General features: G+C 35.2%; 1 protein-coding gene across 1 annotated transcript in view; it reads left to right on the top strand.

Moving 5' to 3' along the window:
- The window catches only part of SV2C (synaptic vesicle glycoprotein 2C), a 104,762-nt gene that overhangs the window by 72,067 nt on the left and 13,895 nt on the right, over window positions 1-18,800 (top strand). Inside the window, exons 5-9 of the mRNA XM_027882912.1 lie at window positions 9,846-9,979; window positions 10,134-10,223; window positions 14,415-14,525; window positions 16,129-16,217; window positions 16,465-16,629. Of these exons, the coding sequence (XP_027738713.1) occupies window positions 9,846-9,979; window positions 10,134-10,223; window positions 14,415-14,525; window positions 16,129-16,217; window positions 16,465-16,629 (589 nt within the window). The remainder of the gene's footprint in view (window positions 1-9,845; window positions 9,980-10,133; window positions 10,224-14,414; window positions 14,526-16,128; window positions 16,218-16,464; window positions 16,630-18,800) is intronic.

The following is an 18,800-nucleotide window of genomic DNA, read 5'->3' as shown; positions in this document are numbered from 1 at the left end:
TTGTTTAAAATTTTTAAAAAGGAGATAAAAAGAGGCAAATGAAATAGGAAAAAAGGAAACAACTTTAATCACAGCTCTGAAATGCTCATAAAAAAGATTTTTCTTGAAACATCTTTCAAACAAATAAAATACAATAAAGTGAAATTCTGGAAGAGTTTCTTGAGTTGTTACACTGCAGCAGCACACAAAAATGCATATCACTGGTAAAAGACATGTCCTCTCAGTACTCTTTGAAAATTGTTTCAGCATTTTAATTAATGTTTTGTTCCTAAGTTAAGCTAGATAAGGAGACCCCATTTTCTTTTCTTAAGTAGCAGTGCCTTTTTCTGATTGTCTTTTTTGATTAATTGCTTCTCTTTTCTTCTTCTCCATGAGCCCATCATTTAAATACCCTTAGTGCAGATGCACATAAATCACGGGGAGTCCTGGACCACGACAAGAACGCATTTTCAATTAGTTTCCAGATCTAACAGCTGCTATTAGTAGTGTCTGCAACAACTCATCACATCAAACATAGCACGGTTTGTGAGCTCAGAGGTATGGTTAGACTGTGGAGGGCACCACATAAAATACAAATATGTCATTGTATCTCTATTTTGCATATGGGTAAGACAACAATATGAAGTGATTTTTTTGCAGGCAAGTGTTTCAGACTCTGTTCATAATGGCTGTTGCACAGGGCATTTGACAATTTTACACTGTCTACGTATAAAAGTGGTGTTTGCTTGCTCTCAGTGATTTACTCTTTTACTCTTCAGCACTGTCCAAATAGATGCCCAAAAATTCATGCAGAAGTAATTTTCCAATTCCTACATAAAGTGATGGGAAACGCTAAGTACATGCAGGAGACTACAAGCAGAAACCTCAACAAAAAAATTAAAATTAAAGTTATAGGAACAAGATTTGAAACACAGTTTAGTGACATTTGATTGCACAGTCTCAGTGCCGACACTGGCCATATTTTGAATCTCTGACAGCAGCATCTTTTAACATGTGGTCTTCTCCATTTCTTCTGACATTAGTTGCGTCTGAACCATCATTTCTGGAAAGCTTGACATGACCTTTTCTTCCTAAACTGACAAGTCTCCAAGTTATGATGTTGTCAGAGTTGTGGTGAGCAGATTTTACCTCTTTGTTTTGCAGATTATGAAGTGTCTTCACTGAACAGCTGCACAGAGCCAGACCCAAGCCAGGACTTTGCAAAAATGCATGAGCACATAAATCTCTGGGGCCACTTACTCAGTCAGCCAAACAGTCAGATCAATTATGTGCTTCGGCCCTTGTAATGAGATTCTCAGTGTTATCAAATAAATATTAACCCTTGATGGCCTATTCTGGATTGGCACTGTGTGTGGTTTTGTTTGTTTGGTGTTGTGGGTTGGTTTTTTTGTTGTTGTTGTTTGATTTTTTGTTGTTGTTGTTGTTTGTTTTGTTTTTGTTTTTGTTTTTTTCTGGGTTTGCCTTTTTTTTTTTTTCCTATCTGAGTACTTAAAACATCCTTTTTGTAGTTGTTAAGCTTCCATTGTAAACTCAGTGTAGTTACTGAATAGATCTTGTTTGTACTGGAAAAACACATTTCCGTTTTTATGCTCTCTCTTTATCTGGTTGTCAAGCTAAGAAAATTCAGCTACTGATGTGGTTTTTTGATAGCAGGGATTTCATGGGATGCTTTTAGATCATATAGCCATAAAAAATTAAAACAAATAAATCTTTCATCCAGAGGACTTAGCCACTCTATAGATCCATTTGAAAAATGTCTAATGGTCAATAAATTCAGGAAGGTCATAAACCACTGATGTATTGCATCCCAGCGCTACTTTTTTTTTTTTTCTGACTCAGTGGTATTACAAAGACATTGAGAAGATTGCAACTGTATGTATGAGTCTTGCATCAGAGCACTTATAGTAAGTCTTGGTTTTCCATAGGACTGAGAATGGTGCCATATGATGTAGCATTATAGCAGATCTTTGACAAAAAGGAGAAAATTTTCCAAATCCAGTTTAGGTGCAGAATGTGACAAAAGCAGACATCTAAAGGAAAATTAAATATTTGAGCTTTTGATTACATATCACAGATCTTTTCATGTTTAGCATCTGAACCTTGGACAAAAGTTGGCTTGTGTCCATCTCCATAAATTTCTAGTCATCTTGCACAGTTTCCTCTGAATAAGGGTCATGAGTGCACATAAGGGAAGTGCAGAACATTCTAGCCTGTAAATATGCATATTTACTTAATTTAAATTACAACATGGTGTTTCTGATTTTTAATTTTAGGAACATGCAAATAACATAAGTTTTAGGAGAGTTTTTGTCCTGATTAGTATTTTATAAACTGTGAGGTAGAGAGGAAGAAAGATATTTTGAGGATTCATGAAGTAGAATATTTTAGAAACACTTATTTAACATCTGAGCAGAAAATTGCAGATTTGCCCTTGCAAGCTTTCAAAATCTATGCTCATTATCCAGGGACTGTAGTGAGTGAGGGTATACCCACTTCTCAAGGAGGATAATGATATTCACATTCAGAATGAAGCCATACTGAAATTATTCAGGCTTGATTCATGGTAATAGATATCTGAAGTCTGGCAAAACTACTCAGGACAGAGGCAAAGCTCTTAAAGGTGATCAAAGCCAAGATGTTGCATGTTGTGTTGAAGTGCTTTGAGATTTGACAGATTTTCAGTCCTATAGGATAGCTGCACTGCAATTGCGTTCAAAATTCCCAAAGTGCAAAATTTGAAAAATGGAAGATTCTCAATGCCCAACCTTAAACAAATGGAAGTAGAGATCTGCAAAGCTATCTCCACTTCTCGTCAGTGACATCCTTTGCTCCTTTCCTGTAAGTGAAACATTTTACTCTAAGCCTTTTTTTCGTTGAGTCATACTGGTGAGTGCAATGAATAGTTCAAGTCAGGAGATCAGTCTGGGAAAGGCTCACAAAGCTCACAGCCAAGTACATCTCCAGAGTCAAAAGGGTATTGGAGAACAACCCTAATGCTCTTAGAAATGAGGTATAAGTGTAATAAGAGCTAATGTAGAGGGTTTTGTACAAATTCAATGTCTGTCTCTTCCTACTCTCCTTAGGGGTGATAGTTCTGCATTTCACTTCCATATCTTCCTTTATGGATTTTAACAGTACAGTCTGCTCCCAAACTCTCTATCCTTTGGCTCTGATTTTCCTCTTATTTTCACACCTCTTCAGTGTTACTGAGGTCTTCTAGCACTGAATTAAGACTTAACCTGTGTATGTATTACTGTTTATAGATAAAGAAAACCATAATAAAACACTACAGATCGCCAATACCTCACCATTAATTAGATTATGCTAGGGAGACTTGTGTCTTGGACACTAATTAAAGTGAATAAGCAAACATGTATACCTCTGTGTAAGATAAATGACTTAAGAATGAGAGGAATCATCTCCTGTCAGCTGTTTTGTTCTCAGCTGATTCTTTGCCGTTCAAACCAGAATGTTTCCAGCAAAGTGTACTTAGCCAACATATCTTCTTTTTTTTTTTTTTTTTCCTTTTAACATGCTTTTTATATAGAGAGGTAACCATTAAGATTCATTTGTTTCAGTGATGCTTTACATTAGTAAAAAGGGAATTTGTCCAGCTCTGTGAACTGTACATGAATCCTCCTGTTATCATAACTGTCTCAGTCATATAGTAAGGGCCAAAGAGCCAAAACCAATTCTGAAAATGTCATAAGCTACTTTTTGTGAAAGTTTTTTATTCCTTTGCCACTGTTTGTTATAACTTGGGAATAATTGGAATAGTCCACTGAGGTGGAAAAGGCAGGTAAATATGTAGAAAATTTATAATGGTAAATTTAGTTTGCAAGTCCTTTGTCTCTGGTTCTGTAGAGCTTCTCTTTTGCCCTATTAGACTTCATAAAATGTAAACAGATAATGAGAGATTTTATCATATTCACATCTCTGTTTCATTTAGTTGGCCCAGAATCCTTGGCAGTAAAGAAAATTGCAGAGAAAGAATGGCTTCCCTTGTTCAAGTAAAACATTAACATGCCATTTCCATTAGGATCAGTACTGGCAACAACCTGCTTAAGACCTTACATGTTTTAATGTTTATCAACTGGGAAGGCAAGTAAAATTCTGATTTCATTTTTAAAAATTAGACCACTAATTAGAAATGCTTTGCCACCCCTGTATCTGTGAAGACCAGACAGATACCATGGCCAGACTAGTGTGTACTTTCAGTTCTCTTATTATGAATCACTGCTTTAATTCTCTTATATGATTACATCTGTTCATCTGCCATTTTAAAGAATAATTTCTGGACTATATTGGCTGCTGTGAGTCACAGCATCTTGATACAGCTACACTTCAGGGCCAAACAAAAGTCAGATTTCAAACAGACCATTACAAACCATTCAGACAATGACTTAAAAGTTTCCCTTGCCTTGTCTCTACACCCACCTCCAGTCTAGCATTCCTAAATACTCTGATTTGAAACTAATTTTTATGCATTTTTTTTCCTATCACACCTCCCACCCTGCATTTCCATGGTAAGGAAACAAACCTAACATCTCTGCATTCTGCAGACTATATGTAAAGTTACTTGAAAGGCTGACATATCATTACTAAACTTCGAATTTTGGTCATATATCATACTGTGTAATTGTCTGAAGTATGGGTATACACAAATTCCCTCCTTAATGAAAAGTAAAACTAGGCAGTACTACAGGAGGTATTAGAAACATTTAAAAAGTAGATTGTTGATGTCACTGTCCAGAGGTACTACAGCTGGACTACAGTGCTGTGCAAGAATTATGTTTTATGGTATTAGAGAGCAAACTATTTTCTACACAAGATCTGTCCTGCTTGCAGCTATCCTGGGTACTATCTGAATGAAAGATTCTGTCGCTGGAGTGATCAGAGATGTGATAATCTCAGGCCTTCGGATAAGTGTCAGTGCCAACATAGAGAAGTGATCAGTGTCTGTGGTTACAGACACTCCTTCCTGGCAAAGGAAATGTGCCTTTAGAAAATGCCTTATTCCTTTTAATTACAGTTTTAAGTGTCAGTAGACCAAGTCTGGGTTTGTTTGTAAAATGCATCTGTTGAACACTTTTACTTTCTTCTTTCATTGAAATGGTGAACCTCAAGGCTCCCAGGGACTAATAGCGTCAGCTACAGAGCCATGCACCTTTGTTAAGTTACCTGTCACCTGTCACACTTCAGCTATTTCATTTCCAAATTCCTTTTGCAAAAATTCACAGCAGCTGACTTGCTGAGACAGTAGGTTTGTAGAGTATTTAACTTTCTATATAGGCTAAAAATAACACTTCTTTTCCCATGTAGTATTAATAATTTAATCACAGGAAAGGCAAGTGTTCTACTTTGTGTTACTGGAATTTCCCATCAGTACAACACAGAATAATTCTGAAAACATTATTTCTGTAATTGTTTAAAACAATGTTTTTCATCAAGTTTTGTAAAAATACTAACAGAACTTCCTCAGTTACATAACTTTACTGATTTTTTTTCCTCTTTAAAGTTTCAATGATGTTTTACCATTATTCTGATAAGTAGCACTGAAACATACATGGGCTCAAATCCTATGTGACTCTCACGGTTACACGGTTACTGCCAGGACAGACTAAATAAATGCAATATTAAAATAATCACGTGCTGCAAGCTTCAGAATATTTTCTTTCCTCCTTATAATTTTGATTTAGATTAGATTTGGGGAATACTCAACAACATTTGATGGTAAAGTCTTCCTGCGAACATTTTTTAAGCATTTTTTGTATTAAGTGCGGTAACAGTGCCACCAAGTGGCAATTTAGAGCAATCACGCTTTTTAGGTACTGGAAATGTTTCAAACAAAAACATTAAAAATGGAGGTCAGAAAGCTGACTTCTGACCACAGAATTTGTTGTAGAACAGAAATAAAAAATCTATAAAGTCATATTAAGGATTCTTCGGAAGAATCTATCGAGTTTATGAATTTGTATAAATTCCTTCATTATCTTTCTATTTCATCCTTAATTTTTAGGTTTATTCCTGCATCTACTCTCTTCTTTGACCTACTAAAAGACAGAAATTAATGAAAATTTGGCTTTTGAAAATTTCTGAAATTGCCATGAAACAATTTTCTCTTATTCCTATTGAATGACTAACAAAAATTGTCACAATGTTTAGTCTTTATCCAACCATGTTATAAAATCCCAGTATTTGATTGGACTTTCTTTGCCAACTTTGATGTCTTAGAAAGGTGTTCACAATTTTATTCCTCTGGTATTTATAAACCAGTCTCTTTGCTGGCCAGTATTTATAGAACCTGTAGGCACCCATATTTTTCATTGACCACATTGCACTTTAGTGTAACATGTACGAATTTGTGGAGATCTGTCGTGTTTCTTTTCAGCCCTTATTTTGGAAAGTGAAGCAAATAATTGCCATAAATCTGCTCTCTAGTAACTTACCTATTGTAGAGGATGCTTCTTGTGCTTGAAGATACTTGCTGTTCATCAAGCGTTATACATTTATAAAACTCATCCTGATGTGGACAGGTTTACATCTCTATATATTCAGAAAGTCTATGAGATAAGTGTTCTTTTCTGTCCTTTGTAGCAAGAACTTTATAATATTATTTTAATATAGTAATATAATGGAGTAGATGAAATGCCATGTTGGAGAGAGAAGATTTTGTTGACATTGAATGCAACTTATAAATTGGTGATGATGTATAGGTTAACATTTTGTACATTTTGTTTCTTCTTTGCTGTGTGCTCCTGTGTTTCTGCAATCAGTAATTGCCAAGTCTGTGATTCACCTGGCCTTTTCTGGCAGCCAGGAAAGCAGGAGGGTGATATTCAGCAGAAAGGTTCTTGCAGCAGCTTCAGATTCAGTCATTGCAGGTTTTGGGTTACTCTACAGTACATTATCCCCAAGATGCATTTGGGCCAAGTGTTTTGCAATTCATAAAACATTGGAACTCGCCTCCATTTTCAAGATTATTGACTCAAGTACAGCATAACCAGGGAGCAAGGCTGAGCAGTGCACTGAATGCAACCATGTAGAGCTGCTGTGTCTTTGCTCTTGTGTAATAAATCAGGGAAAGGAGAATTGAGTTACAGCCAAGAACACACTTCCATTTAGTTTCAAGACTTACACACACTGGAAATGAAAGCCACTTTGTGAGCTAAATTCAGAGCTACTCTAATGGGTCCATTTTCCAGATTAGCTCATGACCTGGGGAAAAAAAAAAAGAATGTATTAAACATAAGAATTAATCTAAACTTGCCCTGCATTTGAAATATATGTTTGCTGATCTAGTGCTGGTGCGGGAATAGATGGGAGGAGCAGCCTCAAGAAGGCTGTGTTATTGCTTGCTTTTTTTTCTAGAAATTTCTTCATATAATCCTGACATTCCCTTTTATTGTTAATTCATCAGATATATTAAATTACAAGATAAATCGCAGCAACTTATACAGTACATTAAAAAAACCATGGAATAAGAGCAGTAAAAACTGTAATGAACCTTTCACTTGACATATCCCTCAGATACTTTGAGGAGCTAAAAAGATGTTTTGTAGGTTGACAGGATGACAGCAGGTTGAACAGTGCACTCATTGCTTTTAATTAAATGTAGTATGGTTTGTTTACACCTAAAAATAAGTTACCACCAGCATTTTCCAGGACTGGCTACAAAGCATAAGATATTGCGGTTGCTTTATTAGAGGTATAAAGCCAGGTTGATTTCATTTACTGCAAAGTGCCCTTTGTACAGATCAATCTCATAAAACCTAAACTAGGGCAATGAAAGGCAGATTGCCTAACTATACTAGTGTCTCTGTGTGTTTCTGGAACAGTTTCTAATAACAACAAATGCCAGTACTTTGACCGATACTGAAACTTCTGAGAGATGAAAACCCCCATCCTGTGCTGCCTTCCCTGCAGCACTGGCAGTTGCACAGCTGCCCAGAGAGTCAGCTCAGCTCACTGCTCTGACCAAACATTACCTTCACCAGAAGGAAATCAGTGTGCAAATTCTTCATCAAGGGAGTTTGTTCTGTATTTTCAATTATGTAATTAAGAATATGATTCTAGTTATTAGAATAAAATGTGTATGCAATACCCAAAACACAGAAATGGTTCCTACTTGCCTCATTAACTCACTGTAAACCTTTCCTTCTTTATTTAATTCCCTTAACAATTCAGATATAAAGTATGCCCTTATTATTTAAGACTTGAAATTCCATAAGATCAAAAATTGACAGTATCCAAAAATCAATGAAGAGTAAATTTTAGGACACTTTTACACCTTTTCTTAAAAAAAAAAAAAAAAAAAAAAAAAAAAAAAAAAAAAAAAAAAAAAAAAAAAAAAAAAAAAAAAAAAAAAAAAAAAAAAAAAAAAAAAAAAAAAAAAAAAAAAAAAAAAAAAAAAAAAAAAAAAAAAAAAAAGAGAGAAAGGAAAAAAAAAAGTTTATCCTCAAATATGAATTTCAAGTTCTAGTTTGGAATAAAATTTAACATTCAATTTTAGACAACCTTGACTTGTTGGAGGAAAATTTGGAGGGGTAAGGTATGTCTTTTTAAGCCTTACTTAAAAAAAAGTAATATGGGATACAAGATCATTGCCAACACTGTTATTGATTTTACCCTTTTATTCCTGGGGTGAAGATGGCAGTGCTAAATGAGGCTCTAGACCAAGCTGATATAATTTCAGAAATGCAGAAAGTTTATTGTAGACTAGAAAAAAAAACCTGGTCTGCTGATGAAAATGTTTCATGGAAGTGTTGATAAAGAACATATAAATAAATCATGGATTGACTGTGTTTTTCATATGGTAAAATGTAATAACTTTGTTGTGAGAAACAAATTTTTTTCCCAACAATATGTTTATGGTTCACAGCATAGGATTTTTGTATTCTAAAATGTACTTTACATTTCACAGATAAATAATACCTTGAAGAACTATTTAGTAGACCGTTTGGTACCATGTCGAAGCAGTTGTTTACCAGTGTTCAAACAGATACGATTAACTATGTCTTTTGTCTAGAAAAATCAGTCAGCAAAGAAATATATCAGATTAATGCAGCATCAGCTCTTTCATTAGCCAGGATTCTATTTTCTTCCAATAACCTCTTCTGTACTTTACCATTATTTTTATCATCCACTTATCTTTTAATAAGTTATCCTTGAAATTTTTACTTGAAAATTTCTGCTGTACTGCAGCCAGAATAAAGGGCCAGGTAGTTACACAAATAATATTTTTCTCTCTCTTAAAGTGAATTCTTGGGTTTCTTACAATTATAGCCTTTTAACAGTCCAGTTATAATATACTGAACAGTCAGATATTTTATTAAAAAGCTGAACCATCAGCCTTCCAGTTTCACACAGGAAACTGCTATTAAAAGTATTGAAATTAATTCTGTAGAAAAGGTTAATAATAAGGAAAGATATGCATTTCCATAGAATACGTAATTTGAGTGTAGATTTTTAAGTCTCCGTTCTTCCAGTCTTCATAGAAAACTATTTCTTTGTATGTGCATTCTTATGCATGATGATGATGATGATGTCCCTGTTTGATTCACATAACTACCTTCATATAGATTTTGCTAAGACAGTTGGAGTTCATCCCTGCGTAAGGAAGTCTCTCACCCTGCATAACACTGCTGTTTTCCAGCATGACTAGTCATATGCAAGAGGCTGAAATTCATAGTGCAAGATTATTTGTTAGATGATCAATATTTGTGGAAATATATCAATCAGGCTTCATTTAAATATAGGTATCATTACGTGTCTCCAAGAAGCTGCAGTGTAACAAGTATAATACTCCTTATTTCTCTACATATTGTGAATTTCTTGTTCCACAGGATGGAGTTTCAGCATGGGCTCAGCCTACCAGTTCCACAGCTGGCGAGTATTTGTGATCGTCTGTGCACTGCCCTGTGTCTCTTCTGTGGTTGCCCTGACCTTTATGCCAGAAAGCCCACGGTTCCTGCTGGAGGTATAACTTTCCAAATGGTTTTTAGATTCCAGTCAAAATTATTTCTGTATTTACATCATAACCTCTACCTAACAGGCATTTAGATTGTCCAGGAACTATAGTGAGTGTCTTAATTTATATATATGTTGCACTTACATTTTGGTCTAACATTTAGGTTGGAAAACATGATGAAGCTTGGATGATACTAAAGCAAATTCATGACACAAACATGCGTGCTCGTGGTCAGCCTGAGAAAGTCTTCACAGTGAGTATTGCTTTTTTAAAGCTAATTACCTAACACATCAGCAAGCCCTCTGACTGTCAAGGTCTGGAGGGCTTCAGAAATCAGTATTAACACTCTGCATGGTAAAGCCAATTATTTGCATTCTAAATACCTAAATATAAGGTGTTGTGAATTCCTACAGAAATTATTGCATATACAATAAATGTTAAGGTATCAGCCTTTGGCCAGCATATTCTTGGGTATATGAACACACAGTGTGATAATTTAATCTGGTGTAGGAAGATTCCATCTATGTTTTATTTAGCAAGATTACTTTGCCCTTAAGTAATAACAGTAGCCACACAGAAGTCTGAATTAGTTAGCTCTTGTGTCTTACAAGCTTTGGATTATTTTCCTCTTTTTATCAGGTAAACCAATAATTTTTAAAATGCATTTTCACTTCTATGATGTAATAATTTTAGATATTTAATATTCTCAAAATGTCTTGGAAGCGCGGTTGCATCTTTTTGAGGTCTAATGCTAAGGCCCTTTTTAAAGTATTGATATGTTGTTTCAATTGAAGGAGAAATTGGCAATTAAGAAATGGGACTTTTTTATGGCATCTTCATAAAGACTGTACGCAACAATCTTGTCTTCTTGGATACAGTAGGACCACACAGCACCTCCTTGCTTTGAAATCCAGTCTGCCTTTCCAGCCTGTGCTGTGCTGTGGCAGTATAGGCACTCAGCTCTCTCTCAGAGCCATGTGTGGGATACCCTTCCTCTTCCAGAGGCTTTCTTCTCACTATAATGCACATATGACTCAATTAAGAAATCCTCATAAAGCTTCTGCATTTGCAGGCAGTCTTGAGGAATGACCCTCTGACTGTATAACTTTATTCCATTGAGACTTGCAGTTTGTTCTTCTGGATGCAGTTTCCTTTGCTTCCATTTAAATTTTTCCACAAAGAAGCTCAGGAATTCCTATATTTAGCTTGAAAGAAGGCTGGCTAGCACACTTATCATGTTTGAACCACCTTTATTGGTACACCAGTGACCTACTCCTAATCCCATCTAGCTTAATATTTTATTTTCTGATTTAATTCATGAGTAAAGGGATTTACCTAACACCATACAGCTAGGGTGTAATTTCACAATTGGCTCTTGGTGATCTGAGCTGCTTTCAGACAATACGCCTGCTCCTGGTAACTCTGGGGGTTTTTTCTACTCTTATTGATATTCATTGGCTGATTGCACAGTCAGCCATAGCACAGACCCTGTGCCCCTTCAGTGCTGGCTTAGGCACAAGTAAAAAGCAGAAATGTGCTGGGAGAAAATGTGGGAGGAAGGATAAGTCTCTCACGTCACTTTGACGTAATTGTAATCACATCCTAAAGAAGCTGTGGAGATGAAAACAAAGCACATGCGTGTTGTTTCCAGTTCCTGTGAATTAACAAGTCTCTTTCTACAATTGTTAAAATGAGAGACTGAACCACTTTATTTATAGTTAGTTTTGTTAATTGGTCAGCCACTAATTTTGCCAGTTTCCGTCTTGAACATTAGGAAAACTCAATTCCAGACATCAAGGAGTTGAAAGATTAGAAATACTGTATTGTATGTCAAGGTTAGACATATATAGAGCTCCCTATTTTTAGCTTGAGTTAGTATGATTAGAAAATGCAATTCTATATTATACAACATCAGTACTTTATCTTGTAAAACTCAGAAAGCAAAGAACTTACACATAATTTGTTTGACACATCCTTTTAGTATCTTCTTTTTTTTTAAGTTAGTCCTAGATATTGTTACATTTTATCTCAGTAATTTATTCACATACCTCTCCCAAATCTCTTTGCTTATTCAATACCATTCGATGACTTAGGCTCTACTATTTTCCTCCACTTCATATTGCTAGTGACATCAGACACACTTTGATAGTATGTTTTCTAATCCTACAGATGATGTAACTTTTCTTTTATTACTCCTATGGTTTTAGTGTGATTTCCTTTTATATATTTTCCTCTATTATATTGACTTACTCTTTTTCTAGAAGCTTTTTCTCACGAGTCATGTTTAGTCTTGTTACTCACATTATGGAAGGGATTATCTTCAAACCTTTAGAAAGAGAAGTCATGCACTGACAAACAGTCAATTATGGAGTTAGAAACCTCAAAATGGAATTCTGGTTACGGAATTGATTGAGTTGATGGCCATTCATACTTTTGAGAATCTCTTCTGAAAGCAGTGATACTAACAGAGGTGGTAATAAATTGACAGTATCTTCTATCATGGCACTACCCAAGTTAAATGTTTATATATGTGCTTAATTAACTTCCTGAGTTCTTAAAATATATATTCCTTAGATCTCTTGATTTAAATAATAAAAAGACCCCAAAACTGTATCCTTAAAACCAAAATTTTCTCTGCTCTTTCATTACCATGTATTATTAATTTTTTTTCTTGCAATATTTTCCTATGAAGCAAGTTTTGATTTTGTGAAATTTAGAACATTGCATATTTCTAGTCATTCCTTTTGAACAAAAGTGTTCTTTTCATTAAAATAGGTATTCTTTATTGGTTTTTTTCTTTCATTCTTCATATACTGGCGGTTGAATTTGCATGGTCCCGATCGAATATTGTCCTGATTCAATAGGACTTTTCATACATTAAAGAACCATTGGGCCAGTCACATTCAGTGGTCCTAGGATATACATGGTCCCCCACTCCCCATGTCTCCAAACGGGTCAGGTGGCAATATAACGAAAAGGCTGTCCCTGGGCCTACAGGAGTGGTACCGGTTTACACAGTGTGATTCAAACGTCATGCCCTTTCTGCTCAAAGGTGTGGCATGTAAGGATTTCTGCATGTAGGAGATCTCAGATAATCTTAGAGGACTCAACTCAGTCTTTTGTATAACACATTTCTTAAAAGCAGTTAAGAAAAGCTTAAAATCAATGGAATGATGTGGACAGGATTATTGGAAGAGACATGACAAGAAGATTACAGGCTTTTGATAAAATCATCATCTGGCAAGACAGTGGGCTGTAGTACTTCAGAAATGAGGGTGGTTGTAGCTAAAACTGTTTAGTGGGCTTTTCTTTGTTCTTCTTCATGGGAGAGGCTGCTGGTGCATCTGTAAAAGCGGTGGGCTCAAAACTAGAGCTTTACCATCAATATTGCTATTCCCCAATGTCCTGTAATCCACTATGATACACTAGGAGGTTGAGGGGGAGGGGTGTCCTCATTCTGTTAGGAAGAAACACAAGCTATGGCTACCTTCAGAAACTGCAGCCAAACATTGAACAGGCAGTCTCTTGGTCTTTCCTTCCTTCCTTCTATGTCAGTCCCTCTCCTCATTTTAATATTTTTCTTTCCAATCTCTATTTGCCTTCTTTTGAACTTAACTGTGGATGAATACACTGCCTTTTGTGATATCACTATTAAGCTGGGACCAGAGCAGAAGCCAAAACCAGAACCATACAATAGTATAAGTTTGTCAGGTCCTGTGTCTGGAAAGACCACGTAACACATTCTTGTTCTGCTATCCAAGGGAGTGCAAGTGAAAATTACCATTATAAGCAACATCATATTCTCCGTCACTGGTGATTCTGTATTTTTCTCTGATACCTGTTTATCTTATTTCACTTTTGATGAAGTAGATGATTGTTCATAACAGCAATAACGTGTGGTTCCACATCATTTCACCTCACTTTTTCTCTCTTCATTAAGTTCTCTGTTTAACACTACACAAAATAAGAACAAATTAAAACAGTTTTTCAACAGTTAATTCAGGGCATTCTGAATACTTCTCTTTTAATTGCTCTTTCTTTAGACAGTAGATTTGCAGCAACGTTGTGATAGCATGTCAGAAACAATTTGATAGCAAACTCTAAACATACTTAAATGTTTGATGGTTTAAATCATGTTTTAAACTTTGTGCCATTAGGGGGATATACAGCAACACTCTAGAAGAGTCTGACAACAATAGCTTATTGTAGAAAGAGGAAATTTATTTCCTACATGCTTTGAAAGCAGAGCTTTTCAAATACAATTGCATTCATAATGACCTTTGTCATTACAGTGTGCTACTATTCCTTTATATATTTAAAGCATTTATTGTGTAGACACAGGTTTAATATCTGCTCATTTTCAGGAGATGGGATTTAATAAAGCCTATATAGGCTGTTAATGATTCAAGAAAATAAAAATATTTGTGTTTTGTTTTTATTCTAGGTTACCAGAATCAAAACACCAAAGCAGATAGATGAGCTCATAGAAATAGAGAGTGATACTGGAACTTGGTACAGGAGGTGTTTTGTAAGAATCCGCACAGAGCTGTATGGTGTAAGTAACAACATCTCTGTTCACATTACCTTTCTTCTTTTTAATTAGCTTTCTGAAGTGGGAAGGATTCACTGAGCTCATGCTGTTGATACCTGTAATGCTCCACTTTCCATGCAACTGAGACATTCAGGAACCAGTGTAAGGTTTTGGTTTCCTGACCCAGAAAAGATGCAGGTGAATCGCAGGGGTTGGTCTCAGCTTCTGAGGAGGAAAATGCTGCCTTGGTCCTTTCACAACTGATAGCTAATAATTACATAGTCGCATTCAGAAGCACCCCAAAATAAATATGTAGTGGGAACACATATCAGTATATACCTGTGAAAGTAGGTTACAAATGATGAGACGAAAAATTATGAGGAAGAACTTGAGACAGCCACATTAATTACAAATGGCAAATTCGTGAATGAAGTTTGTAAATGTATGTCAGTAACACCTTTATAAGAAGGCATTGTATCTATTATGTCAAATGTTTTACCAGAAACTATGGTATTTTATATATATATACACACACACACACACACACACATATATATATATCTAACATATCAAAACTATCTTAGAGATATTTCAGACTTCAAACTTGCTGGGACTGCGCTCCTTATACTTTTGTTACTTTTTTTTGTAGAACCAAAGTTATATTATATCTTTCAATCTTGTAATGAAAATCAAAAAATTAGCTCACTAATTAATTTTAAAAAAAAATTCAAAAATTTTTTTTCACAGCTGTTAAAAATCTGACATCTTAAAGTACTCCAGAACTACGATGAAGTGTTGCAAACTAAGGTTTGTCACAAAATTATTTTGCTAGGACAAGTCATATTTTCCCTATGGAAAGAAAAAAAAATTTGGACAAGTGTCTACTTTTATAGTTACTGACCAAAAATGGAGTAGCTGGAGACTGAAATATTATGTTGCTAAACCAGCTTTAAAGGAGTTGCAGCTTCATTGTCTCACATTCTTGTTATCTCACAAAGTAGACCCTCAGTCAGAGCACTTTCCTTATTGCATGAGGCATGTTGGGACCTCTTATAACAGTCTGTCTGTTCTCTTTTTTTAAAGATGATCATCTTGAGGTAGAGAAATGAGAACATCATTCTCAGTCAGCCCTGCTATAGTGCCTCTGATCTGGGGGTAGTCTCACATTTTCCTCATATAGTTCAGGTATCAGTTTCTAGCCATGGTAGGTTATGACAGATCAAACCCTGATTGTATCACTGTTGAATCATAAAATATCCTTTGCCTAAATTTAAAGTACTGTAATACTGGGAAGTGAGAAGAAAACATTTCTGAGAAGATCTTTTATTTGAGATAGTGAAAAGAAGCTGTCTACACATCAGGAAAGTTTGAGGTGATCAGAGCAGGGTGAATTAATGGGCACAGTGCACACTGGTTACAACAAAATTGACATGAACCTGCAACATGTGCTTGCAGCTGAGAAAGTGAATCATATCCTGGCTTGCATCAAAAATAAGTGTGGCCAAAGATCTAATCTGGTCTCTCTCCTGCCCTGAAGAGGCAAGCAAATCAGAAAAAAAAGCTTCTCTGATTTAAGAAAATTGTTCAAAAAAAGATGTAAATAAATGTGTTTCCTAATGATTTACAGATTTGGTTGACGTTTATGAGATGCTTCAACTACCCAGTGAAGGATAATACGATCAAACTTACAGCTGTATGGTTCACCCTGTCTTTTGGGTAAGAGTGGTTGACCTTAAACCATTTTTGATATTCTTGACAGACAAAAGAGTCATCTGCATATAGATTTCTGTTACTATGATTTTCTGTTTTATTTAAAGTCTTTCCACAAAATGTTATATTTGTCAGTTAGTCTATTCTTGGTTGCAAGCCTGGCTCAGAAATATCTGCTTCAGAAAACTGGCATCTTCTGGTGTGATTTCTGAACGAGTGGGATTGGTGCCTGATGTTTTTCTGTTTTTCACAGCTACTATGGCTTATCTGTCTGGTTTCCTGATGTCATTAAACATCTGCAGTCGGATGAGTATGCATCCCGAGTCAAACACTTCCGCAATGAGGAGGTTTCACATTTCGTCTTCAACTTCACATTGGAAAATCAGATTCACAGCAATGGAGAATACATCAATGACAGGTTTAGAGATTTCCTTACACCCTGGCTTAACTGGAATAAATGGATGCATATTTTAAAGCACATCCTAATCACAATTTTTACTTTTTTTCACTTTAGGCTTTAGGTAATGATACATAGTGTTTTTGTTGCTTTTTTAGTGAGAATTTATTTCTGTTCTTGATTTCTTATGGTTCATGAGAATGGGGAGGAATGGACCCCGTACATGGTTCCTGTGTGAGGATCCCCCATGCAAAACCAGCTTCCTTGTCATACTGAAAACCAGACCAAAAAGCCTAAGTCAATGGTACTTCCTTTCACAGTGGGATTCAAAGGTTTTCAGATCCAACATATGCAGCATATTGTAGAGGTCTGGGGGAGGATATGCTTTCATCTCTGTTGCTGATTCTTTTTTATATTGATAAAAGATGCTTCTGTGAAAATCCTGAACATTGAGAGGTTGGGACCTTATCACAGAAAAATGAAAGCTAAACATTACTGTAAACCAATAGAAAGCATGAACAGCTCTGAAATGGGAAACAACACTCTGGCAGTGCCTTTTGTGATTTTTTTAGCTGAAGCCAAATATATTAAGGCTTTATCTGGACTTGACAGATAATGAGATAACTTGGGGGAAAATTAAACACAGCTGTTTTAAGTATCTGGTTTCTATTAAGAAATATACAGAACAACCATGTGAATGGTCTTCTGGAAGTCATGGTGAGAAGTAATTATTATTTCCACAGGAAAATCTATACCTAAATGAATAAAATTATTGATTTTGTAATCCATTATTATTATTATTGTTATTGTTTTTATAAGAACTTGAGTTTTGACACAGTTAAAGGTTTCTGCATTGCAGAAAAAATAGCAGCTATTTATCAACTTAAACAGAATATTCTAGTAAAATACTAAATATAACATAAATCTATGCTAAGTCACTAATTTACTTTTCCAAATGTGCAATTTTAATATGCTTCTGACAGTTATTTGAGATTGACAAAGCATTTTCTAGGAACTATGAACTCATTTGATACCCTTCCTTCCCATATGTTTCAGTACTTTACTCACCCTCATTCTCAGTGTTCCTTTCGTGTTCTTTGTTAACTAGAAAATCCATCTTGACTATTACTTGACAATTTACTACATTGCGTTCTTGTTGGGTTTTAATTCAAATCATCACAACACCGATTTTAATTTAGTCACGTGCTTCCTGTCCACAGGTAAAAAACGCATTAGGAGAACATGTAGTCTGTAATTTCTGTTCCAACTGACTAATCTAATCACTAATTTATTTTTTGTTCTCGTCTGAAATTAGTTTACAAATTTGAATGGAAAAAGCTATATGAAAAATGATAATGAGCTGACACTGAACTCTAGCCTGATTTTAATCAGTCTGTCAAAATGAGAAATGATATAGTAACTAAATCTAATGGACTGAAAACACCATTGTTCTGACCAATGCAAAAAGAAAATACATTAGTTAATAAGTTGCTTACTGTAATAAAAACTGTTAGCTTTTTCTCTCCTTTCTCATAAAGGTGTAATTTCAACAACTTTATTCATGAGATTTTAATTCCCACTGCTTTGTTGGTAGCATATATTCTTTATGTTGCTATTCCTACTGTAACTCCTGTAATAATACAGATACTTCGCTAATCACACCAGGTCTTATTAAAGCAGAGCCAGGTCTGCCTTTCAACAGTTCTTCCTGCCGTATAACAATTAAAGCTCTGCTTTTCAAACTGTTGCCACTTTACGTGAAGAGTGCCACCAAAACTGCCCGTTTTGCACACCTTCATGTGAAATAAAAGACATCACAAAAATACCGATGTATTTCTATATCTTCTTGTTGTCAGCATGATGATGTGGTTTTTACTAGAAAAGTCTTACAGCACTGTTTTAGTGTAATGACATCTAGGTAGAAAGTTACTGTAATATATTTTGTCATTGATTTCTTTTATTAATGTCTTGATTGATGGTCATGATCAAAGAACTATGTGTTAGATGAGAGTGAGTAGGAAGGAGAATGTTCAGAAATAAAGTCACCAACAAATCATTTACACCTGTTTTATGTGCATGGTAATTGTAAATGCATCCCCAGGCACAGGAGTAATGAAGACATACTTACAATTAGTTATCTAGTTGTAAAACTGGCAATGTAAATTTTTATTCATGTTTTATTTTAACCATTT

Source organism: Empidonax traillii, unplaced genomic scaffold (assembly GCF_003031625.1).
Source record: "Empidonax traillii isolate 1590-97213 ecotype Southwest subspecies unplaced genomic scaffold, ASM303162v1 scaffold8:size5222938, whole genome shotgun sequence".
NCBI lineage: Eukaryota > Metazoa > Chordata > Aves > Passeriformes > Tyrannidae > Empidonax > Empidonax traillii.
Note: the sequence above shows the minus strand (reverse complement) of the source record. Positions and strands in the feature narration are given on the sequence as shown.